This window comes from Hylobates moloch, unplaced genomic scaffold, assembly GCF_009828535.3.
Source record: "Hylobates moloch isolate HMO894 unplaced genomic scaffold, HMol_V3 SCAFFOLD_5, whole genome shotgun sequence".
NCBI lineage: Eukaryota > Metazoa > Chordata > Mammalia > Primates > Hylobatidae > Hylobates > Hylobates moloch.
Genome location: NW_026652280.1, coordinates 85,655,993 through 85,680,992, shown reverse-complemented (window position 1 = coordinate 85,680,992; position 25,000 = coordinate 85,655,993). Strand labels below are relative to the sequence as shown.

The window sequence follows — 25,000 nt, the reverse complement described above, 5'->3', positions numbered from 1 at the left end:
GCCTCTTCCAGCACCTCGCTGGTGGGACACAGAGCCCTACCCCCATTTCACAGGCAGGAACACAGAGGCGCCGAGCTGTTTTGCATGTTTTCTGGGGTGTTGAAGGGAGACACCCGGGCCTGGGGAAAGGCTCTGAGCCAGCTGGATGGGCTGCGGCAGGGCTATTAATATCGGGGCGGCTGGGGGGAGTAGGGGAGAATGTGCTGAGCCGGGAAACCCCGACACCACCCCGGCTGCAACTCAATCCCCCGGGCACTCCTGGCCCCGGCGCCAGCGGGCGGGACTCTGACGGGAGGGGAGGGGCCTCCAGGGTGGGCGGGTCAATCACTCCGCGGCGTCACCCGGACTCCAGCGCCGCGGGATTCCGAGCGCCTCCACTGCTGGTGCGTCGGCCAGATCAACTCGCCTCCTGGGCCGGCCGTTCCCGGAGAGTCTGAGCGCTCGCCGCACCCCCTTCCGAGCTTCTATTGGCCGTGGCAGACGTCCGTCTGCCGCTATCTCCGCCCCAATACGGAAGCGGCCTAGTCCTCCGGCTCCGACAGCTGGGTGTCCAGGCCATGGGGCAGCCCTGGGCGGCTGGGAGCGCAGACGGGGCGCCCGCGCGGCTGCCTCTCGTGCTTACCGCGCTGTGGGCCGCGGCCGTGGGCCTGGAGTTGGCTTACGTGCTGGTGCTCGGTCCCGGGCCGCCGCCGCTGGGACCCCTCGCCCGGGCCTTGCAGCTGGCGCTGGCCGCCTTCCAGCTGCTCAACCTGCTGGGCAACGTGGGGCTCTTCCTGCGCTCGGATCCCAGCATCCGGGGCGTGATGCTGGCCGGCCGCGGTCTGGGCCAGGGCTGGGCGTGAGTGGGGTGCGGGATCGGGGGAAGAAGTGGGAGCCTTGGACAGGGGGGGAGGGGCCCCAAGATCTGAGGTATTAGAACCGGGTTACATTAGGATCCAGGTTGTTAGAGCCAGAAATTTTTTTAGAACCTGGGATGGAAGAGCTAGAATTGAGTGTTATTTATTCACTCGCAAATACTTATTGGGCACCTACTAGGTACAAGGTTTTGTTACAGGGACGAAGGGTACGATAGAACAAATTCCTGATTTGAGGGGGGGCAGATGAGAAACTAGAGGAATAATAAGCAAATCATATAGAATGCTAGAAGGTGATAGTAGTTTGGAAACAAGAAGTAGAGCAGGGTAAAGGGGTTGCAAGTTTCAATATTAAATAGGTTGTTAGGCCGGGTGCCTTGGCTCACGCCTGTAATCCCAGCACTTTGGGAGGCCGAGGCCGGCGGATCACTTAAGGTCAGAAGTTTACCAGCCTAGCCAACGTGGTGAAACCCCGTCTCTACTAAAAATATAAAAAAATTAGTCAGGCATGGCGGCACATGCCTGTAATCTCAGCTACTGGGGAGGCTGAGGCAAGAGAATTGTTTGAACCTGGGAGGCAGAGGTTGCAGTGAGCCGAGATCAAGCCACTGCACTCCAGCCTGGGTGACAGAGTGAGACTCCGTCTCAAATAAATAAATACATAAATAAACAGGTGGTAAATTCTCATCACAAAAATATGAGTGTTTGAGGTAATGGCTATCCTGATTAGCTTGATTTATTCCAAGCTGTACTGATAAAACATCACTTGGTATCCCATAAGTATATACAACTGGAATTTGTCAATTTATAATTAGAAAAAAAATTACACCAGGTACAGGCTCTACACACAAATTTTATGCCAGGCACAGGCTTTAGCCTGTAGTCCCAGCTACTTGAGAAGCTGAGGCTGTAGTGTGCTATGATCACACCTGTGAACAACCACTACGCTCCAGCCTGGGTAACGTAGCGAGACTCTGTCCCTAAAAAATTTTTTAAATTAATTTTTAAAATAATATACATAAATATGTGGTCAAGGTAGACCTCATAGAGAAGGAGGCATTTGAGCAAAAAACTTGGAGGGGATGGGGGTGGAGGGTTAGCCATGTGGGAATCTGAGGGAAAGGTGTTCCAGGCAGAGGTAACAAGTGGTGCAAAGGCTCTGAGGCAGTTGTGTACCCAGCATGTATGTTCCCAGAACAGCAAGAAGGCCAGGGTGGCTGGAGTGCAGTAAGAGAGGGGAAGAGATGTCACAGATAGAAGGATGTTGTAGGACATTGAAGGCTTTGCTTTTTACTAGAAATAAATTGGAGAACCACAGGAGGGTTTTAAGCAGAGGAGGGTCAGTTTGGTTGCTGGGGTGAGACTGTACGAGGAGGGCAAAGGTGGAATCGGAGACCAGTCGAGAGGCTATTGCAGTAATCCAGAGAGTTCCTAGTGACCTGGACAAAAGGGTGGCCGTGGAGGAAGGGAGAGATTTGCTGCTGGATGTCAGTGGCTTGAGAGAGGTCTCAGGACTGGGGATGTTAGGGCTGGAAGAGACCTCAGACCTGTAGTGCTAGAACTAGAAGGGCCTGGGACATCTTGTTTAGCCTGCATTTACTTGTAAAGAAATTGAGGCTTAGCCAGGGCAAATGGCTGTTGCCACTTCCGCAGGATGGGCTCTGGGGCAGCCCTGTGCACAATATGGGGCACCTGAGCTGCTGGGGAAACTGACCCTGTGGTTCCTTCCTGCAGTTACTGCTACCAGTGCCAAAGCCAGGTGCCGCCACGCAGCGGACACTGCTCTGCCTGCCGCATCTGCATCCTGCGTCGGGACCACCACTGCCGCCTGCTGGGCCGCTGCGTGGGCTTCGGCAACTACCGGCCCTTCCTGTGCCTGCTGCTTCATGCCGCCGGCGTCCTGCTCCACGTCTCTGTGCTGCTGGGCCCTGCACTGTCGGCCCTGCTGCGAGCCCACACGCCCCTCCACATGGCTGCCCTCCTCCTGCTTCCCTGGCTCATGTTGCTCACAGGTGGGGAGCCTGGGAGGCCTCTGCACAGAGGAAGGGGCCCTGGTATTGGGCTGGGGAGTACAGCCCATTCTGGTGGGAGACGGGCTTTCTGGCCTGGGGGACCCAGCCCCAGTGTCAGTGATGGCCAGTAAGGGCAGCTTGGTATTCACCCGGGGTTGCAGTACGGAAACTGGTGCATTGAGACAAGCGCAGCGTTCTGGCCGGAGAATCCGAAGATTCCGGGAGTTGTTGAGAGAGGAGAAGGACTCATGGGAGTCTCTGCATGGCGGGACGTGGAAGCGCATTCTAGGAGCATTTCTAAGTGAGAGAAGCAGTAGGAACAAAGGCTTGGCGAGTGGGCAGGGAATTGTGAGAATTAAGGCCAGATTGGTAGGGGAGGCCTGGCTGGTGAGGTCCTGAGAACTGGTGTGAGGAGATGGCTCCTATTTGACTGGACAGTGGGGAGCCAGTGAAAGTGACAGGCAGGGGAAGGCCCAGTTATGGGAAGCTGGGGAGGGCAGACTTGGATCAGCAGGCTGCCTGAGATGCCATGTTCTAGACGACACATATGTTCCTCTTCCCCCATCTACAGATAGAAGCCTTGCTGGTCCTTTTTACTCTTTGTTCTCTATCCCCAGAATGCTTTGGCCTTTCTCGCCCCCATTCCTTCCTCCTGACCTTTCCATGGTTCCCTCTGTCACTTTGATCTGTGGTGAGGAACCTCCTTGGCTACTCCGGGTAGTCACTGTGCCTTCTCATCCTATCCAAGCCCAGCTCTGTGCATAGACCCCACCTACAGCCCAGGGGAGGCCTCGGGAAGCTGCCCACTGGGGTTATCAGAGTCTTCCTCTGCCCACACCAGCTTCCCAATGGGTCCTCCTCTGTCCTCCTCAATGATCCCTCCCTCCATGAGTCCCAGCCCTCCAGCCGCACTGCCCTACCTCCTTGTGGTCAACACTCACTCCCCTCAGTCATGGAAGACTCTGGCTCCAGTCACAGACTGTCTCTCAGCCCTGGGCCCTGTGGAAATCAAGGGTGTCTGGAAGTTTGCATGAACAGCCCCCTCAATGCCTGGATGGCTTAGCTCTTGGCCTCCTCCTTCATTTTTCCTTCCTTCCCCTCCTCCCATGCCCACACCCCAGTCCTGGTCAGAATCCAAAAACGAGTCAGCCCCCAAACCACCCATCTTCCTCTTTCTGCTCCCCACCTCCTCTCCTCTCCATCTTTTACTCCTCCACGCCCTGGCACCTGCTCCATGAGCCCGCAGGCTCGTGGCCCTCACCGCCCATCTGTGCCTTTCCACCTTCGCCACTGATGTCCAGCTCAGAGCTCATCATTCCCACCATTCTCCTGCCAGCATCGCAAACTTCCTCCCTCATCTTCCTTCCACAGTGCCTTCCCGGCTTCTCTGTCTGCCTCTGTGGCAGGTTGATGCCATGCCATGTTCACGGCTGCTGACCTCAGCAGGCCCTCGGCTATGCCTGGCCTTCCCGTTTGGTTATAAGCTTGCTAACCCCCGTGACAGCAGCTCAAACCTTCCCTGCTCTCCCACACTCCAAGCTCTGGCACTGAGAAAGTGAGACATCAGCTGGCACATCCCAAATTGTGCTGTCCTCAACTCCCCAAGCCCAGCTGACTGCCCCCAGCTTCTTGTATTTGGTGCCTACCTCCCTGCTTGGAGGCCTCAGGCTGTGGCGTCTGCCTCTCCTGCAGGCCAGGCCTCCTCTGCCCTCCTGGTTTGCCACCTTGGACAAACCCTCCCTTGCCCTCATATCCTCCTGCTCTAAGCTTCCCGAGGGACTTGCCCAGGCTCATGGCTGCTCATTCCCTGCCTGCTCCAGCCTGGCTTCTGCCACCACCACTCACCCAGGGATCTGTCTCCACACACTCCAGGACCCACTTGCGTTCTTGCTTTATGAGACCTTTTAGACTCATGACACAGCTGGCCCCTAACCCCCGTGAAGCATTCTCCGCCTGGCATCACTGATGGCTGGGACCTTGGTGTGTTCGCCTTCCTTTCTGGTTGCTTTTTCTCATCTTTTATCTGATCCCCAAGAACCGATTTCCCTGTGCTCCTGTCTAGGCGCCACTTCCCCCTCACTCTACACACTTTGGCAGGTCTAGCTGTGCCCACAGTCTCAGGGCTGCCTTTTACCCCCTACTCGCAGAACTGTTTGTCCAGCCTGGGCTTCTCCCTGTGCTTGCAGACCTGCAGACCGTCCACCCGCTTGTCTCACAGGTGTCTCTGGCCTGCCTCAGAACCTTCAAACAGAATTTTTTTTTTTTTTTTTTTTTTTTTTGAGACGGAGTTTCGCTCTTGTTGCCCAGGCTGGAGTGCAATGGTGCAATCTTGGCTCACCGCAATTTCCACCTCCCGGGTTCAAGTGATTCTCTTGCCTTAGCCTCCCGAGTAGCTGGGATTACAGGCATGCGCCACCACGCCCGACTAATTTTTTGTATTTTTAGTACAGACGGGGTTTCTCCATGTTGACCTGGCTGGTCTGGAACTCCTGACCTCAGGTGATCCACCTGCCTCGGCCTCCTAAAGTGCTGGGATTACAGGCATGAGCCAGCACACCCAGCCCATTTTAACTATTTTAAAGTGTACAATTCAGTGTCTTTTAGTACATTCATGATGTAGTGCAACCATCACCACTGTCTAATTCCAGAACATTTTCACCCTAAAAAGAAACTCCGTACCCATTAGTGGTCCCTCCATGTTCCTCCCTAATCCCCTTAGCCCCTGGCAACCACTAATCTGTCTCTGTGGACTTGCCTATTCAGGATGTTTCACATAAGTGGGATGATAAACATGTGACCTTTGGTGCCTGGCTTCTCTCACTTAGCGTAACATTTCATGGCCTCTCGTAGTCCGTTAGTTCAGCAGGTACTTGTTGCTGACTGTGGGCCAAGATGGCACATTAAGTAACTGAGAATGGCTTTTTTTTTTTTTTCTCACTCTGTCACCCAGGCTGCAGTGCAATGGCGCAATCTTGGCTCACTGCAACCTCCACCTCCTGGGTTCAAGCAATTATCCTGCCTCAGCCTCCTGAGTAGCTGGGATTACAGGTGTGCGCAACCATACCCGGTTAATTTTTGTATTTTTAGTAGAGACGGAGTTTCATCATGTTGGTCAGGCTGGTCTGGAACTCCTGACCTTGTGATCCACCCGCCTCAGCCTCCCAAAATACTGGGATTACAGGTGCGAGCCACCGCGCCCGACCTTTTTTTTTTTTTTTTTTTGAGATGGAGTCTCGCTCTGTCGCCCATGCTGGAGTGCAGTGGCACGATCTCAGCTCACTGCAACCTCCGCTTCCTAGGTTAAAGCGACTCTCCTGCCTGAGCCCCCCAGCCTCCCGAGTAGCCGGGATTACAGGTGCCTGCCACCGCGTCCGGCTAATTCTTTTATTTCTTAGTAGAGATGGGGTTTTACCGTGTTGTCAAGGCTGGTCTCGAATTCCTGACCTCAGGTGATCTACCTGCTTCGGCCTCCCAAAGTGCTGGGATTACAGGTGTGAGCCACCGCATCCAGCTGAGAATGGCCTCTTTAATGTCTGTGAGCTCCCCAAGGGCAGAGACACCCTCTAGTGCCTGGCACGGCCTCCAGGGCTGAGGAGGTGCTCACCAAGTCTGTGATGCAGGAATGAAGCCGTATACCAAGCAGGGGGCTGCGTCTGCCCAGTTTACCAGTGCGTTCTAGTCACCCAGCACGGGCTGGCCAGCGAGTATCGACACAGGGTTTGCTGAGCGGAGGAATGAGCCCTGCTTTGTGGTGGAGGGGAGTGGGTGGAAGGAAAGCCGGACCCCACTGCCCCTCCCTGACCCCCTCTGCTCTTTTATTGCAGGCAGAGTGTCTCTGGCACAGTTTGCCTTGGCCTTCGTGACGGACACGTGCGTGGCGGGTGTGCTGCTGTGCGGGGCTGGGCTGCTCTTCCATGGGATGCTGCTGCTGCGGGGCCAGACCACATGGGAATGGGCTCGGGGCCAGCACTCCTATGACCTGGGTCCCTGCCACAACCTGCAGGCAGCCCTGGGGCCCCGCTGGGCCCTCGTCTGGCTCTGGCCCTTCCTGGCCTCCCCATTGCCTGGGGATGGGATCACCTTCCCGACCACAACAGATGTGGGACACACAGCCTCCTGACTCCAGGAAGAGCCACAGCTGTACAGGAAGGAAGGGCTGAGAGGGGGGGCCCCACCCCTAGACTCAGTAAGGAAGTCGGGTTGGACCTTAACATCTGCATTGGACAACTCCACCCCTTCCTTGGCCTTGCCCCTGCCCGCCTACACTCCTACGTGTCCAGGGCTTGGGCCGTGACTTAGGCAGAGGAGTGCAGAGGAGGGTCTGGCAGGGGCTGCTCAGGCTGCCTAGCTGCCCCTTTGCCAGGTTAATAAAGAACTGACTTGCTTCTCAGCCTCCCTCCATCTTTGCGCAGTTTCTGGCCCCTCACTTTGTTGCTGGGGCTGTTTCTGGGACCCTCTGTAGGGCCTGGAAACCGCAGGATGCCTGAGGGTCTCAGGGGCTGGGGCTCTACCTCCCCTGGCCTGGGTGAGTTGGGGGTGGGGCACCAGCAGGCCAAGGCAGTGTCCTACTGATCCAGGCTATGAGAATCCAAACATTCTTTCCCAGGTTTGGCATTTTATAGTTAGAAGCATTTCTGCAACAGCAGTTTCATGGAACCTCTTAGCTAACCTGGTCCATGGGGCAGCAGTTACGCTCTGAGAATCCATGTGGTAAGATCATGGTGCGGCAAATGGAGGCAGGGTTCCAACCCAGGTCTTTGTGCTTTTGCCTTTACCCTCGCACAGCTGGAGGAAATTAGTAGGAAAGAAATCAAGGTAAAGGAATGCGCTGGGGCTGTTTGGGCACCTGTGGAGGGTGGTGCTGAGAGGGCTACGCCTGCACCTCTCTGGACTCAAGAACTGCTTGTTAAATGTTCTGTGTAAATAGAGTGAATAGAGACCGCCATTTCCACATGGCAGGCCTAAACACATGTGTTCGTCTGTTTTCTCTTAGGATCTCTCTAAGATGATAGTAAAGAAAACCAAAAAGATATACAAAGGGAAAGAAAACAGGAGGGAAGACAGAACACAGAGCCTGACCACATTTTCTTTTTTCTCACTCTGTTGCCGGGGCTGGAGTGCAGTGGCACGATCTCGGTTCACTGCAACCTCCACCTCCCAGGTTCAAGTGATTCAGCCTCCCAAGTTGCTGGGATTACAGACACCTGCCACCACGCCCGGCTAATTTTTTTTTTTCTTTTTTGAGACGGAGTTTTGCTCTTGTTGCTCAGGCAGGAGTGCAATGGCGCAATCTCAGCTCACTGCAACCTCCGCCTCCTGGGTTCAAGCGATTCTCCTGCCTCAGCCTCCCGAGTAGCTGGGATTACAGGTGCCCACCACCATGCCTGGCTAATTTTTGTATTTTTAGTAGAGATGGGGTTTCACCATGTTGGCCAGGCTGGTCTCAAACTCCTGACCTTGTGATCCGCCCGCCTCAGCCACCCAAAGTGCTGGAATTACAGGTGTGATCCACTGTGCCTGGCCATGCCCAGCTAATTTTTTTGTATTTTTGGTATAGACGGGGTTTCACCATATTGGCCAGGCTGAACTTGAATTCCTGACACCTGCCTCCACTTCTGTCTCCCAAAGTGCTAGGATTACAGGCGTGAGCTACCATGCCTGGCTGACATTTTCTTTCTTTTTTTTTTTTTTTTTATTTGAGACAGACTCTTGCTCTGTTGCCAGGCTGGAGTGAAGTGGCACGATCTCAGCTCACTGCAGGCTCTGCCTTCCGGGTTCATGCCATTCTCCTGCCTCAGCCTCTCGAGTAGCTGGGACTACAGGTGCCCACCACCACGCCCAGCTAATGTTTTGTATTTTTAGTAGAGACGAGGTTTCACCGTGTTAGCCAGGATGGTCTTGATCTCATGACCTCGTGATCTGCCCGCCTTGGCCTCCCAAAGTGCTGGGATTACAGGTGTGAGCCACTGTGCCCGGCCACCTGGCTGACATTTTCAAAGATGTAAAGTGGATGGAGAATTAAGAGCTGAAATTATGTGTTCCCAAAAGGTGGGGCCAAGAGGCAAGTGGAATTACCTGCCAGAGCCCCGGAGAGGCTCAGGAACTCCACCAGGACCATGGAGGGTGAGGTGAGGCTTCAGCCAACAATGGGGACCGATGGGAAGTCTATGTAAGGATCAGTGGGGTGCCGCTCCCCAACGTCCCACCCACACCCCACCCATGCCATGCAGCCAGCAGCTACACCTCTGGGTGGGGTGGTGTGAAGTGAGGATTATTTGAAGGATAAATGGAACCAGAGAAGCTTCGGGTCTTAGGCGTACTGGGGAGGGGTAGGTGGGTGAGGGGCTAGACCAAAACATGGGGTTAAGTGAAAGTCCATAGATACTGCTGGGGGGTCCTCCCATGAAAGAACATGCTTGACCCCCAAGAACCTTCAGAGAAACCCACCCTCTGACAGGCTTTGCCCATGCCCACAAAGATCTGAGCTGCTTGGCTGGTTGTTTTTCTAACAGGCATGCTCTGTTGCTATTTTTTAATGACAGGAGGAACTTGGTGCGCCTGGCACTTTGGGCTGCACAGATGCATTAGCAGACTCACCTTGTCCTGTTTCATCCCTCGCCCTCTACAATTTCTTATTTTCTTTCTCTTTTTTTTTTTTTGAGACGGAGTTTCACTTTTGTTACCCAGGCTGGAGTGCAATGGTGTGATCTCGGTTCACCGAAACCTCTGCCTCCCGGGTTCAAGCGATTCTCCTGCCGCAGCCTCTCGGCAGCTGGGATTAGAGGCATGCGCCACCACGCCCGGCTAATTGTTTTTGTATTTTTAGTAGAGACGGGGTTTCTCCATGTTGGCCAGGCTGGTCTGGAACTGCTGACCTCAGGTGATCCACCTGCCTCAGCCTCCCAAAGTGCTGGGATTACAGGTGTGAGCCACGCGCCCAGCCCACAATATCTTATTTTCATGTTTTTTCATGTGTTTTGTTTTATTTTTCGAGATGGAGTCTGTCGCCCAAGCTGGAGTGCAATGGCGCTATCTTGGCTCACTGCAACCTCTGCCTCCTGGGTTCAAGCGATTCTCCTGCCTTAGCCTCCCAAGTAACTGGGATTGCAGGCACCCGCCATCAGGCCCTGCTAAATTTTGTATTTTTGTAGAGATGGGGTTTCACCATGTTGGTCAGGCTGGTCTTGAACTGCTGACCTCAGGTCATCTGCCCACCTTGGCCTCCCAAAGTGCTGGGATTACAGGCGTGAGCCACCATGCCTGGACTCATATTGTTGTTGTTGTTGTTTTTAATTAGTGAGGAGCTATAAGAACACATTTATAAAATTAAGAGGAAACAACAGCCCCCACTGCATTTGAGAAGGTTACCATTTCCTTCGACGTTCCTGCTGCTGCCCCTCCCTGGTGGGGGAGACACTGTCCTGTTTCAGTCACTCCGTTGCTTTGCTTTATAGTTTTATTAATGTGTTTGTGTTGGCTTTGCATGTTTTCAAATATATGAATGAAATCATGCCAAGTTTATTCTTTTACAGTTTGCCTTTTCACTTGATTATGTTCCTGAGATGTATCCGGATTATTGTGTGTAGCTGTATGGCATTCCTTTTCCCTGCTGCCTAGTGATCCATTGAAAATACCACAATTGATTTTTCTATGTGGTTCCACTGGTCATTTTTTCTACCCCTGTGCCCTTTGGGAATCATCTCCTAAACTCTAGTCTCGGCCCTTGCTCTTCCATGTAACCTTGAGAATCAGCTTGTCAAATTCCCCCCAAAAACCTCATGGAACCCAGCTGAATCTATAGATCAGTCTGGATAAAATCAGCATCTGTGTAAAATTGAATTTTCCCGTTCATGAGCATGGTTTATTTCTGTACTCAGTGTTTTCAATAAAGTTGTATACCTTTTCCCATAAAGATCATGCCTTTTTAAATTGGATTAATTCTTAAGTATCTGATATTTTATGCTATTATACATGCACTATCAAAATAGACTGTGAGCCTGGGCAACATAGTGAGACCCTGTCTCTACAAAATACAAAATTAGTGGGGGCTGGGCACTGTAATCCCACACTTTGGGAGGCTGAGGCGGGAGGATCACTTGAGGCCTGGAGTTTGAGACAAGCCTGGACAACATAGCGAGACCCTGTGTCTTAAAAAAAAAAAAAAAAAAGCCTTAGCCGGGCGCGGTGGCTCAAGCCTGTAATCCCAGCACTTTGGGAGGCTGAGGCGGGCGGATCACGAGGTCAGGAGATCGAGACCATCCTGGCTAACACGGTGAAACCCCGTCTCTACTAAAAACACACACACACAAAATTAGCCGGGCGTGTTGGCGGGCGCCTGTATTCCCAGCTACTCGGGAGGCTGAGGCAGGAGAATGGCGTGAACCCAGGAAGTGGAGGTTGCGGTGAGCCGAGATCGCGCCACTGCACTCCAGCCTGGGGGACAGAGAAAGACTCCGTCTCAAAAAAAAAAAAAAATGTGTGGTAGTGCGTCTGTAGTGTCGGGGATGGGGGTGGGCTGGGGTGGGAGGATGGCTTGAGCTCAGCAGGTCAAGGCTGCAGTGAGCTGTGATTGTGCTTCTGCACTCCAGCCTGGGTGACAAGAGCTAGACTCTGTCTCAAAAAAACTAAAACAAAAACAAAAGTTGTGTCCAGGCCAGGCGTGGTGGCTCACACCTGTAATCCCAGCGCTTTGGGAGGCTGAGGCAGGCGGATCACCTGAGGTCAGGAATTCAAGGCCAGCTTGGCCAACATGGTGAAACCCTGTCTCTATTAAAAATACAAAAATTAGCTAGGTGCAGTGGTGCATGCCTGTAATCCCAGCTACTCGGGAGTCTGACAGAGGAGAATCACTTGAGCCCGGGAGGCAGAGGTTGCAGTGAGCCGAGATCACGCTAGCACACTCCAGCAGATCACGAGGTGAGGAGATCGAGACCACTCTGGCTAACACGGTGAAACCCTGTTTCTACTAAAAATACGAAAAATTAGCCAGGCATGGTGGCAGGTGCCTGTAGTCCCAGCTACTTGGGAGGCTGAGGCAGGAGAATGGTGTGAACCCAGGAGGTGGAGCCTGCAGTGAGCCAAGATTGCGCCACTGCACTCCAGCCTGGGCGACAGAGCGAGACTCTGTCTCAAAAAAATAAATAAATAAATAAAATAAAATAAAAATAAAATAAAATAATGAAAAAAATCTTTAAAAACTCTAATGACTTTTTTTTTTTTTTTTTTTTGGTAGGGACAGGGTCTCACCATGTTGCACAGGCTGGTCTCCAGCTTACGGGTTCAAGCGATCCTCCTGCCTTGGCCTCTCAAAGGGCTGGGATTACAAGTGTGAACCACTATACCCGGCCTCTAGTGACTTTTTTTTTCTTTTCTTTTGAGACAGAGTTTTGCTTTTTTTTTTTTTTTGAGACAGAGTTTCGCTCTTGCCCAGGCTAGAGTGGTGTAGTGGTGCAATCGGCTCACTGCAACCTCCGCCTTCCTGTTTCAAGCAATTCTCCTGCCTCAGCCTTCCAAGTAGCTGGGATTACATGCGCCTGCCACCATGCCCAGCTAGTTTTTGTATTTTTAGTAGAGATGGGGTTTCACCATGTTGGCCAGGCTGGTCTCGAACTCCTGGCCTTGTGATCTGCCTGCCTCGGCCTCCCAAAGTGCTGGGATTACACGTGTGAGCTACCACACCCGGCCAGTTTCGCTCTTTTTGCCCAGGCTGGAGTGCAGTGGCACGATCTCAGCTCACTGCAACCTCCGCCTCCCAGGTTCAAGTGATTCTCCTGCCTCAGCCTCCCAAGTAGCTGGAACTACAGGTGTCTGCCACCACACCTGGCTAATTTTTGTATTTTTAGTAGAGACAGGGTTTCACCATGTTGGCCGGGCTGGTCTCAAACTCCTGACCTCAGGTGGTCCGCCTGCCCCGGCCTCCCAAAGTGCTGGGATTACAGGCACGAGCCACAGTGCCTAGCCTTCTGGCCACGACTTTTTAAAGAAGGTATTTGAGGATATGTTTCACCAAATGAGGGTGAACTGAGAAATAGGAAGCCATCAGGCCCAGGAATCAGGATCTAGCCCAGGAGAGAGGCAAAGGGAATTTACCTGGAGAACAAACAGTCCTCAGTGAAGCAGGGGATGAAGGGAAGTGTCTAGAAAAAAGAGGAGCTGTCAGATGGTGGGGGAAGAATTAGCAATTGGTCCATCAGAAAACAAAGTAAATGAGAAACTCAGGGCAACTCATTAACTCCATTAAAAAGAAAGTACAAGGAAGGTAATTTAATTATAGTCCAACTCTTGGCTCCACAGTTAATAACTTTCACATAGTAATATAAATAGTAATCTGAGTATTTTTTAACCTAATAACTAGGGATGGGGGAGGAGTGCTGACAAAAGAGAGCTAAAGCCTCATGTATGACAATAGGGAGTCAACAGGTAATGTCTAAGATTGATATATCAAGCAAGAGTCATATAAGCACATTTTAAAAATAGCTGAACGAACTGCAAGTCACTGCTGGGTAGGGGAGCAGTACTAGAGAATGGGAGAGACTGTTTTCTTGTTACAAACTGTAATTCCACATTAGTAAGTGGGTACATGTTTTTGAATAAGTATGTTTTAGAAAGACACCAATTCTCCTTGTCCTTAATGTTCACAATTTCTCTCTAGTGTGTGCACTGGGCACCCTGCACTGTTTCTTGCTTCATGTTGCTTTATGAACACTTACTGTCCACATGGCGCGGTTCATGTATTTCTTAGTGGTAGGTACATAGTATTACATTATATAAATTTATATCAGGTGCTGGGCATATGTCTCCCATTTCATCCTCAGAAATAGTTATGATGAGAAAGGCCCCGCCTTTCCTGCTAATTCTCACGATGTGGCCACTGCCCTGGGAACTTCCCACCCACATGACTGATTTGGGCTCCAGGACATAGAAGGGCATCTATATGGGCAGTTCTGGACTTCTGCCTCCTGTGGCACTTCCCCGGAGCCCCAGAAACGCGTCTCCTGGTGCGCCTGGCCCTGGCTCTGCTCTGTTGCACTCTGCCTTCCTCTCCTGGGGTTTCTTTCTGGGCATGAGCATCCCTGTCAGGAGCAGCTGCAGTGTGATCTTTAGGAGCTCTAGTGGGGCTGCAGCCACCAGCTCCCTGCAGGGCACCCTCTGCCTCCTGCACCGCCTTCTCCCTGAACAACCTTTGTGTGGCATTGTAGGCCTAAGACTGGCTTACAGAGAAGTTTCCTGGGGAGAGGAGGGCTATTCCCTGGGTTTGCTCAGCTGATGAGAGAGGAGAGCACGTATTTTGCCCACAAGCTGAGTGGGCTGCAGCCCAGCTTCCGGAACTCCAGGGAGCAACAGGAGGCTCAATCTCACCCAAGAAGAGCTTCTGATTTCCCTGGCCAGGACTAGCCCAATTTTGGCCTTGGCCTGCAGCAGGAGATGAGTGATGTGCATGAGGGACGTGGTGGTGGAGAAAGGCTGGGCCTGTCCTGCTCAGCTCACTTTGATCGCTTTGGAGCTCTGATCCGAGCCCGGTACGGTTTCTGGAAAAGGCTGGGGAGGGGAGGGTGTAGTAGGACTTCAGCGGGACCATGCTTGGTTGGTGCTGTGGGAGGAGGAGTTGAGCTGCCCTAGGTACTCACTAACCTGCTACTATAGGCCCAACAGTGGGGGTGGTGAAGAAGAGGGTGCTTAAGAGAGGGGAGACGAGCTGTCGCCCCAGCACACTGCTGCATGAGGAGTGGGCCTGGGGCCACTGAACCTGCCCAGTTCTACCTGGCTGATTGCACAGGGGCTTTCACAGCAGCCCAGGGCTCAGGCAGCCGCCAGCCCCTCGCTCCCAGGCATGTTGACGTGGGCACTCAGCAGGGGTGCGCTTTGGCCTTCTCGAAGCACCAGCACCTATGGAGGAGTGGCCATGGCAGCAGGGGGCATGCACCCCTGACCCCTTGCCTGGTCTGCGCTGGCCCTGATGACAGGCCACAGGGCTCCACTGTGCAGATACCCCCACCCCCACCCAGGAGCCCCCCAAGGTCTTTGTTGGCATTCACCCTTACTGTCCTCCCCAGGGTCCTGCTCACCTTCCATGTGGTACAAGTGCGGGGCCTACCTTGATGATGTCTGAGATGCCCTTGTTACTGAGACTCTCCACAAAGGTCTCCAGGGGGTAGTTGAGCCCTGGCACCAGCAAGGGTACCTAAGTTTGGGGACAAAGAAGTAAGGAAACCAGCCCTCGTGCCAGTGTTTGGCATATTCCAGTGCATTCAGGCCTGCAGTCTCCGCTGAGCCTCAGCACCCCTGCAGGGTGGGCAGGACAACTGCTAGGTGGAGGAGGATGCAGGTGTGGTGGGGAAGTGAATGCCCCGGGGCCACGTGGTGAGTGATGAAACCTAGACCTCTGGACTCCCACCAAGTCTGGGGCTGTTTATTGCATATTCCAGCCTTTCGCAGTTTCTGGTCCTCCCAACTTGGGGGTCAGACCTGGGCCCTGGGGGAAAACCAGACCCTTCACTCTGTGGGCGATGCTCTTCGAGGCACAGAGGCTCCTGTTCCTGTTGCGGGAGTAGCTGGGCAGCAGGGTGGGCTCTGGGGTCCCCCAGACCCCAAAAGGCTTCTGGGAGATGTAGATGGGGTTCAGGCTCTAGCAGTTTTCCCAGCACCTTCTGTATGGCTCCTGTAGAACCCTCACAGGCTGCAAGAAAAGCAGCAGAGGCGGGGCTTGGGGCTCCCTTCAGAGGCCCCTACTGGGGCCTCGGCCTGGTCTGTGGTGGGAGAGTAGGTCTGCTGGCCACCTGGCAGCTACCCGCACGCTCTGACCCTGACCTGGTGGGGCTCTGTGGGCATCTCATCAGGCCCCTGCCCTGGCCTTTTCCACTCCGTATCTAAGTGAGGAGCATCCAGTACCTTCAAGAAGGCCCGGGGCAGGGAATAGAGCGCCTCGTTGTACAGGAAGCAGACCAGCAGCCCCAGGACAGGACGGGTTGTTGAGGTGTTTTGCAGGTGAAGTGTGAGCTTAAAGGTGGGGCCAAGGCCCTGAACCTATGGAGGGGGTGGGTGGAGAAAGCCCTTAGGACCTGGCGGCCTTGGGCACGGAGTACAGTGTGCTCTGCCTGCCTTCCACCAATGCCCTCATGTCCCCTCCTCCTACTCAATCTGCCTCTCAGCAGACACAGAAGACCAGAAGGGGCAGAGGGATCAGAAGAGGCCAGAGAGGGCAAGAGCCTGAGGGAGGCCAGGCAGCAAGTCAGAGGCAGAGCTGGCCTGGGACTGCAGGCCCTGACTCTCACCTGAGCCCCTCACCCCCACCCCCTGCCTATTCCACTTCCCACTCTCATCCTAGGGTAGCCTTGATCAGATCATTTTTCTCCTGCTTCCCCGGAGTTGCCTTGTAGCCTCTTCCTCCTCTGCATCTATCCACTCTTTAGGAAAAGAGAACTCAGAACCTGGTTGGGTCAGATGCCACACCGCAGGGACGCATTTAGAGCTGATCGGAGCCCTGCTGACCCTAAGCTCATTTGCGTCTGAGACTTGCGGGGTTCCTCCTTTTGCCCGTGCTGGTCTCGGTGCTTGCGGGTGAGGCTGGGATGGCCCCTTCCCTGTACCCAGCAGTCCTAACATGTTGGGCTGCCCACGGTTACCAAAGTGACAGCCTTCTTCCCTGTACCATAGCTGTAAGGATCCCTTCAGGTTCTTGGGAAGAAATGTCCCAATATGACTACTCTGGGGGCCTATCTGAGCTGGAGAGTGTCCCACAGCATGGCCAGCCGAGCGGAGAGGTGGCACAGGAGGGTGGGAAGGTGAGGGCTGCTCTCACAAAGGAGGACGTGAGACTCGGTCCCCAGGTCTGCGGGAAGGTGATGGCGAGCACGGGCTGAGTTGGCTTGGAATTGGCTCTGGGGCTTAGCTGTGTGGCAGAGGGGTTCCTGCGCATCCTGGCCTCTGCCCTTCTGGCCCTGACTCTGCCCTCACCCAGATGCTCACCACGGCGTGCAGCTTGAGTGGCTCTCGGGCTGTTGCAGACACAGGGCTCAGACTGGACTCGAGGGCCTGCAGGTAGGCGCGGGCAGCACGTAGGCGCAGCAGGTATAGGTCTGTCTGGAAGGCCCGGTGCATGGCTGTGGAGAAGGGTCCCAGAGGCTGATGGTGGAGGTGGGGGGTGGCAGGCAGGAGGCAGCAATGGGGCACTCCTGCTCAGGTTGGTGTGGGGAGGGTGCAAGAGGAGGGTGCTGTGGGAGGAGTCTGCAGGAGCTGGGGAGGAGGGAAAGAGCCCAGCCTTCTGGCAAAACTTGACGCCGTGGCCTTGCCCTGCCTCCTCACTCTCTTACCACCTCCCTGTCCGCACTATCTAGCTCCCTCACTGGCTCCTCTATCCGGCCCTAGAGGCTGGTGTTCTTCTGAGTCTGGTTCATGGTCCTCTTCTCATCCTCCATCTTCTTCCCCCAGACAATCCATGTCCTGCCACAGCTCTGACTACCACAAAGAGGAACAGCCACGAGCTCCTGAGGGCAGGCCCCACGTCCCTCCTGAGTCCTCGGTGTCCATGCTCAATATTGTGCATGTGTCTCCAGCAGCTTAGTGAACACCCGCGCCTGCCTCCTGCTCATCTCTACAGGGAGGTCCCATCAACACCTCAGGCTCAATGCTGCGGAAACCAGCCTCATGGTCCTGCATCCGTCACTGCCTCCCTGTCCATCAAGTCACCTAGGTCCACCCCTCACATCTCACCGTTTGCAGGATCACATGACTCTTCCCCAAGCCGCCTCCAGGGCCCACCCCGCCCCCACCCCACTGTCCCTCCTCTTCCAGACTGGGCACCTCGGTCCCCCAGGCTGGCCTCGCTCTTCCATGTGTGTGTGTGAGGTGGCTTCTGATTCAGGAGTTTCACATTTTATGTCCTTTTTCTCCAGTACTTTTACAATTTATTTTTAATCTATCCAGAACTAATTTTTGTGGCCGGTATGACGAAAATGTTTGATTTTCTTCCTTTTTTTTTTTTTTTTTTTTTTTTGAGACAGAGTTTCACTCTTGTTGCCCAGGCTGGAGTGCAATGGCGCGATCTCAGCTCACTGCAACCTCCGCCTCCTGGGTTCAAGCGATTCTCCTGCTTCAGCTTCCCGAGTAGCTGGAATTACAGGCATGCGCCGCCATGCCTGGCTAATTTTTTGTATTTAGTAGAGATGGGGTTTCACCATGTTGGTCAGGCTGGTCTCGAACTCCTGACCTCAGGTGATCCGCCCACCTCGGCCTCCCAAAGTGGTGGGATTACAGGCGTGAGCCACTGCACCTGACCGAAAAGGTCTAATTTTCTTTTCTAGAAGCAAGTTGTCCTGATTGTGTGTTTTTGGACAGTCTCACATTTCCCTGCCAATTCAAAATGACACCTTTCACACACTGACTTTCCACATGTTCAGGGTCAGTTTCTGGATTTCCTAATCCTGCCCCGATCTCCATTCTATTTCTACATCCACACCACAGCTTCTGATTCCCACAGCTTGAGTTCATTTTGCTACCTGATAGGGTAAGTCCCCTCATTCTTATTTTCCCCAATCTTCTTAGGTTTACTCCTTGAATCAACTGGCCAGGTCCTTAAAACAAACCCCACTGGGATTTTAACTGCAACTTAAAGCTTTATAGCATTAGGTCTTCCCATCCTGCAACTTGGTAAATCTCTCCACTTAAGCATTCTTGAAGGTGGTCTTTCCTGTTCTTGAAGATAGTTTTACAACTTTATTAGACTTTGTACATTTTCTTTTTCTTTGAGACGGAGTCTGGCTCTTGTCACCCAGGCTGCAGTGCAGTGGCATGATCCTGGTTCACTGCAACCTTTGCCTCCTAGGTTCAGGTGATTCTCCTGCCTCAGGAGATTACAGGCGTGTGCCACCATGCCCAGCTAATTTTGTATTTTTAGTAGCAAGGGGGTTTCACCATGTTGGCCAGGCTGGTCACGAACTCCTGACCTCAGGTGATCTGCCTGCCTTGGCCTCCCAAAGAGCTGGGATTACAGGCATGAGCCACCGAACCAGGTCTGCGTTTTTGAATCCAGGTCAACGCCCTGTGCCTCTGCCCACATTACCCTGCCCTGCCCTGTCTAGGGGTCTGGCAATCATCTTTTAGGGTGAAGCCCAAAGTCACCTCGCTCTGAAGCCTTTCCCAAGCTTCCCAGGCAGAAGTCCTTACTCCCTCTGTGTGCTCCAAAAGCTCTTTGCAGAAAACCCTTCTACACCTGATCACGAAGTTGGCCCCAGGTAGACTGAGTTCCTAAGGTAGGGACTATTCTTTATTCTTTTTTTTTTTTTTTTGAGACGGAGTCTCGCTCTGTCGCCCAGGCTGGAGTGCAGTGGCACGATCTTGGCTCACTGCAACCTCCACCTCCTGGGTTTAAACGATTCTTCTGCCTCAGCCTCCCAAGTAGCTGGGACTACAGGTGCATGCCAACACGCCTAATTTTTGTATTTTTAGTAGAGACAAGGTTTCACCATATTGGCCAGGCTGGTCCTGAACTCCTGACCTCATGATCTGCCCATCTCGGCCTCCCAAAGTGGCGGGATTACAGGTGTGAGCCACCGCACCTGGCCCAAGGTAGGGACTATTCTAATTAAAGGCACCTGGCACAAGGCCTGGTGTAATCATAGGTACTGAATGAATGAATGAACGAACGATGAATGAATGAACAAATAAACGGGCAGGAAAAACTGGACAAGAAGACACTGGTAAAATTCTACTTTTCTCTTTCTCTTTTTTTTTTTTTTTTTGAGAAAGAAGTATCATTATGTTACCCAGGTAGGTCTTGAACTCCTGGGCTCATGCTGTCCTCCTACCTCTGCCTCTCTAAGTGCTGGGATTACAGGCGTGAGCCACCATGCCCAGTCAAAATTCTACTTTCCTCATGAGAATTTCTGCGTTTGGAAGTGACTGCTCCCTTCCCTGAATTCTAAGGGCTCTTGCTGTCACCCACAGCACCTTCCAGCCTGAGGAACAGTGATTTGCAGGCAACGTGTACCTCCTAGGCTGTCCCTGGATTTGCAGAGGTGAGTGACCTACCTAGTTGGCCGAGATCTCCTCCCAGTGCACACGGAGGCTGGGCAGCATTCCCCCAGCTTTGCTGTGTAGGAGCAATGGAGGAGGAAGAAGGGAAAGGACCCAGTCTGAGGCTCACCGGTGCCAGCCTCCCGCTCTCGCAGTGTCTGATCCACGTAAAGCCGGGTCTTTCGGGGCACACTGAGTTTCATGGCCTGGGCTGGTGGGGGACCCACCTCACTTCCTCCCTCTGCAAACACTGCTGTACGCTTCAGGATCTTGATGATCAGGCCACCACCTAGGGAAGTAGACGGTGGAAATGGATTTGTCCTCCCCAGTTCTACCCACATTCCCGTTCTTTCTTCCCCAAACAATCTGCCTCCTATAGAGTTGCTTCTGTACACATCTGTCCTCCAGACGAGACTGTTTCTGGAAGCAACAAAGTGCATCTTTTTTTTTTTTTTGAGACAGAGTCTCGCTCTGTCGCCCAGGCTGGAGTGCAGTGGCGCAATCTTGGCTCACTGCAAGCTCCGCCTCCTGGGTTCACGCCATTCTCCTGCCTCAGCCTCTCCGAGTAGCTGGGACTACAGGCGCCCGCCACCACGCCCAGCTAATTTTTTGTATTTTTAGTAGAGACAGGGTTTCACCGTGGTTTCGATCTCCTGACCTCGTGATCCGCCCACCTCGGCCTCCCAAAGTGCTGGGATTACAAGCGTGAGCCACCGCGCCCAGCCCAAAGTGCATCTTAATAGTCTCCCATCATAATTCATTAATCCACTTAGCAGTTATTTGTGGAGTACTGTGATGTTCCTGGCATTGTGGCAGGCACTGGGGATGCTGGGTGAACTAGAAAGATTGAATCCAGCCCAAGACCCAGCCCCTGGGCTGTCCCAGTGGAGGCCTAGCTCCAGAAGGACACATCTGTAGGCCTTGCTTTCCACACCCAGGTCCACCCATGCTTCATTCCCACCTCCTCCTCTTTCCCCAGAAGCAGGCCTCTCCCTTCGCTCGCGACTTCCAAGCCTTGCCAGGTCTGGCTCCACTCACCGCGAGTGGTCATGATGAGGGTGTTGTCCTCCCGCCCGTAGCGGCCAAAGCAAAGGCTGGTCACTGCATCCTATGTGGAGATGTCAGAGTTTAGTTGGGGAAATATCTTGGAGAGGAAAGCAAGACAGGGGATGGGTAGGGGAGGCCCCAGATATAACAGGTGAGAAGTGATAGAGACAGGCCTGGGGAATCACTGCCTCTGAAATATTTCCTATATTTCTCATCTCCCCTCTAATCTCACTACCTCAGTTCCAGACCAAATATCACTGGCCCTCACTTTTGGGGTCAACCTCCTAATAGGTCTCCCAGACTCGTCTTTCGGGTCTTTCTCCCCAGTCTGTCCTTCACAATGCTGCCTTTGCTACCTTTCAAAAACACAAATATGTCTAGTCTCTGATAGAAAACCTCCAATGGCTTTTGTTCTCTTTCTTAGGACACTGAAGGCCTTCCACATTTGACTCCAAACTGCCTTTTCTGTCAGTTCTCTCCTCTTTACCCTTCTTTCAACGAGCATACCACTGGCCCTCCCAGCACCTATGGCCCAAGCCAGTTGTTTGCAAATTTTATACTGTGACACAGGACAATTTACACACACACAGGCTCACACACGCACATACAGTTTCACTTGTGACATACTTTTTTTTTGAGATGGAGTCTCACTTCATCGCCCAGGCAGGAGTGCAGTGGCGCGATCTCCAGCTCACTGCAAACTCCGCCTCCTGGGTTCAAGTGATTCTGCGTCAGCCTTCCCAGTAGATGTGATTATAGGCATGCACCGCCATGCTTGGCTAATTTTTGTATTTGTATTTGTAATTATTTATTTATTTTTGTTGTTTTGTTTTTTTGTTTTGAGACAGAGTCTTGCTCTGGAGTGCAGTGGCACGATCTCAGTTCACTGCAACCTTTGCCTCCCAGGTTCAAGTGATTCTCCTGCCTCAGCCTCCCAAGTAGCTGGGATTACAGGCGTGTGCCATCACACCCGGCTTTTTTTTTTTTTTTTTTTTTGAGATGGAGTCTCGCTCTGTCACCCAGGCTGGAGTGCAGTGGTGCGATCTTGGCTCACTGCAAGCTCCGCCTCCCGGGTGCACGCCATTCTCCTGCCTCAGCCTCCTAAGTAGCTGGGACTACAGGCACCTGCCACCATGCCCGGCTAATTTTTTGTATTTTTAGTAGAGAAGGGGTTTCACCGTGTTAGCCAGGATGGTCTCGATCTCCTGACCTTGTGATCTGCCTGCCTCGGCCTCCCAGAGTGCTGGGATTACAGGCGTGAGCCACCGCGCCCGGCCCATACCCAGCTAATTTGTTTATTTTTAGTAGAGACGGGGTTTCACCATGTTGGCCAGGCTGTTCTAGAACTGTGATCACCTGCCTCGGCCTTCCAAAGTGCTGGCATTACAGGTGTTGGCCAATGTGCCTGGCCCTCACCTGTGACATACTTTGAATTTACTATTCTATTTTTAAAAATGTTGCTGGTTGTGATCTATTAAACTGATTTAATGATTCACAACTTAGAGTCTGAAAACCTCTGGTCCAAACTCATCAAATGACCTGGATTCCTTAATCAAGAGCCTTCATACTTCTCAGGCTTTGTGCATGCTATTCTCTGTGCAGAATGTTCTTCCTCCATTTGTCCACCTGACAAACTGTTCTGAGGCCCAGTTGAACCGTCACTTGTTCTGTGAAGTGTCCCATGGAGTCCATCCCCATTTATCTCACCCCCCTACCCTTGTCACTCAGCCCCCTCTGCGCTTTTTAGCACTTTGTTCTGCTTCAGTCGGCCCTGCTTTTAAATTTGCTGTGTCTCTGGCTGGCTGTTACCTTAGACTGTAAGCCTCCTGAAAACAAGGACTTAGTCATCATTTTACCCCCAACCCCTACCAATATGGTGACTTGTACATATGAGGTGCTCAACACATTTTTTTTTTTTAAGATGGAGTCTCGCTCTGTTGTCCAGGCTGGAGTGCTGTGGTGTGATCTCGGCTCACTGCAACCTCCGCCTCCCAGGTTCAAGTGATTCTTCTACCTCAACCTCCTGAGTAGCTGGGATTACAGGTACGTGCCACCATGCCCGGCTAATTTTTGTATTTTTAGTAGCAAGGGGGTTATGCCATGTTGGCCAGGCTGGTTTTGAACTCCTTACCTCAGGTGATCTGCCCACCTTGGTCTCCCAAAGTGCTGGGATTACAGGCATGAGCCACTGCGCCTGGCCTCAACAAATGTTTTTGAAATGCATCAATGTGTGGTCGGAAGAGGCAGCTAAGAAGCCCCAGAGGTGAGACCAGGGCAAGGAGGAGTGAGCGGCAGATGCCAGAGATGGGGCTCACCGGGGTGTGGATGACGTTGAGCAGGGCCTTGTCGCGATAAATGCGGACCTCTCCATTGGCCAGCCCAGCCATGACGGCCTGCAGGCCCCGGGAATGCTGCTCCAGCAGGTTCATGGTCAGGATGGCTGCGGGCATCTGCACTGTCCACAGCTTCTTCCCCTGGCAGGGAACAGCCAGTGTCTATGGAGGGCTCAGGGCTTACAGTGGAAAGAAGGGTTTCTGGGGTGGGGAAGCCAGAGGGCTCTCTTGCCAAGTGGGGGCTAGGGACATAGGCGTGGAGGGGCTACTGCTTGTTGGGGGCCGCACCTTGTGGGTGAAGCCATGCAGGCTGTCTTGGGTGCTGCCCACCACTAGGACCCTGTGTACCCGGATAAGTCCCACAGGCTGGGCGCTCAGCTCGATGCAGTACTTGGGGTGCTTGGAGTCTCTGTGGAATAAACAACACACTGTCCGGCCCCAGAGAAATCCTCTCCACTTCCATGGCTGACCCTCCTCTGTCTAAACCCCATGGACTCACCAGGGAGGAACACTGGCCCCAAAGCAGATGACCCTGGGATTATTTCCACTTCTGCCACCTTAGTAAATGTGTGGCCTTGGAAAACATCAAGTGTGTCTTCCGCCCACCTTCACTATGGTGGCTTGTATGATCATCTGGCATTTAACAGAGTTTTCAGTGAGTTTACCTTTGGCTGGACTAGCCAGGACAAGTGGACTTAGGCACTTTATTATGAGAAAAGGATGAAGAGCTTTGCCCTGTGTCAATGCTGTTTTTAGTTTACTGGCCTCTCAATTTTAGTTTCCCTTTCCAGAAAGTACAGTTAGTTCCTCCCTATTCGAGGAGCAAATGCCAATGTCTTTCCCGCTTTGAATTGGCCTACAACACTCTTCCCCACTTTCTCAACAACTGGTTCCTTCTTAACTTTCAAGCCATCTCCACAGAGAGGTGTTCCTGATCACCCTTACCCGTTATTTTTCCCCATTGAGCTTGTATTTTTTCTCCATAGCACTCATCCAATTTGTAGTAACATCTTGGTTTCTTCACTTTAATATATCTGTCTTAGCCATGAGGACAGGGACTATATTTATCTTGTTCATCAATATATCCCTAATACCACACACTGCATAATGCATAGCAGGTGCTCAATATTTATTGAATTTAAAAAATGCATGTTAGGCCAGGTGTGGTGGCTTATGACTGTAATCCCGGAACTTTGGGAGGCCGAGGTGGGTGGATTACAAGGTCAGGCGTTCAAGACCAGCCTGGCCGATATGGTGAAACCCCGTCTCTACTGAAAATACAAAACTTAGCTGGGTGTGGTGGCGCGCACCTGTAGTCTCAGCTACTTGGGAGGCTGAGGCAGGAGAATCGCTTGAACCCAGGAGGCAGAGGTTGCAGTGAACCGAGATCGTGCCACTGCACTCCAGCCTGGGTGACAGAGTGAGACTCTGTCTCACAAAAAAAAAAAAAAAAAAAAAAAGCATGTTATATGGAATATTAAACTAATGCATAAACAAATGTCATGTCATGTACCCTGGAAAGTAACAAATATGGGAAATTTTTTTTTATTTCTTCCCATCTGTTTTCTTTTCTTTTTTTTTTGAGACAGAGTCTCGCTCTGTGCCCAGGCTGGAGTGCAGTGGCGTGATCTCGGCTCACTGCAAGCTCCACCTCCCGGATTCACGCCATTCTCCTGACTCAGCCTCCCGAGTAGCTGGGACTACAGGCGCCTGCCACCATACCTGGCTAATTTTTTGTATTTTT

General features: G+C 52.7%; 2 protein-coding genes and 1 pseudogene across 5 annotated transcripts in view; 1 reads left to right on the top strand and 2 right to left on the bottom strand.

The window, feature by feature from the left end:
* The first annotated feature begins 346 nt into the window (after window positions 1-346).
* Window positions 347-17,823, top strand: ZDHHC24 (zinc finger DHHC-type containing 24). Of its 2 annotated transcripts, none has more exons than XM_032153556.2 (3): window positions 347-838; window positions 2,589-2,866; window positions 17,294-17,823. In XM_032153556.2, the coding sequence occupies exons 1-3, from the start codon at window positions 558-560 to the stop codon at window positions 17,707-17,709; spliced, it is 975 nt and encodes a 324-aa protein (XP_032009447.1). In that variant the 5' UTR covers window positions 347-557; the 3' UTR covers window positions 17,710-17,823. The 2 variants fall into 2 exon arrangements, with proteins under 2 accessions (XP_032009447.1, XP_032009446.1); XM_032153555.2 differs by lacking the exon at window positions 17,294-17,823 and adding an exon at window positions 6,691-10,812.
* LOC131383498 (uncharacterized) lies at window positions 13,115-14,444 on the bottom strand (annotated as a pseudogene).
* BBS1 (Bardet-Biedl syndrome 1) overlaps window positions 13,115-25,000 on the bottom strand; it is a 23,889-nt gene continuing 12,003 nt past the window's right edge. Inside the window, exons 10-18 of one of the 3 annotated variants that reach the window (XM_058438966.1) lie at window positions 23,545-23,665; window positions 23,239-23,397; window positions 20,915-20,984; window positions 20,007-20,165; window positions 16,832-16,965; window positions 15,755-15,889; window positions 14,961-15,047; window positions 14,627-14,752; window positions 14,270-14,404 (exon numbers count right to left, since the gene is read on the bottom strand). In XM_058438966.1, the coding sequence (XP_058294949.1) occupies window positions 14,666-14,752; window positions 14,961-15,047; window positions 15,755-15,889; window positions 16,832-16,965; window positions 20,007-20,165; window positions 20,915-20,984; window positions 23,239-23,397; window positions 23,545-23,665 (952 nt within the window). In that variant the 3' untranslated portion in view covers window positions 14,270-14,404; window positions 14,627-14,665. Of the gene's footprint in view, window positions 14,753-14,960; window positions 15,048-15,754; window positions 15,890-16,831; window positions 16,966-20,006; window positions 20,166-20,914; window positions 20,985-23,238; window positions 23,398-23,544; window positions 23,666-25,000 lie in introns of all 3 variants that reach the window. The other 2 variants (XM_032153551.2, XM_058438968.1) reach the window with 2 other exon arrangements.

Bases quoted from the DNA above. Each gene is read 5' to 3' on its own strand.
- ZDHHC24 (XM_032153556.2), top strand. From the start codon at position 558: ATGGGGCAGCCCTGGGCGGCTGGGAGCGCAGACGGGGCGCCCGCGCGG. The intron at 839-2,588 runs GTGAGTGGGGTG...TCCTTCCTGCAG, and splicing joins GGTCTGGGCCAGGGCTGGGC to TTACTGCTACCAGTGCCAAA. The intron at 2,867-17,293 runs GTGGGGAGCCTG...TTCTTCCCCCAG, and splicing joins CTGGCTCATGTTGCTCACAG to ACAATCCATGTCCTGCCACA.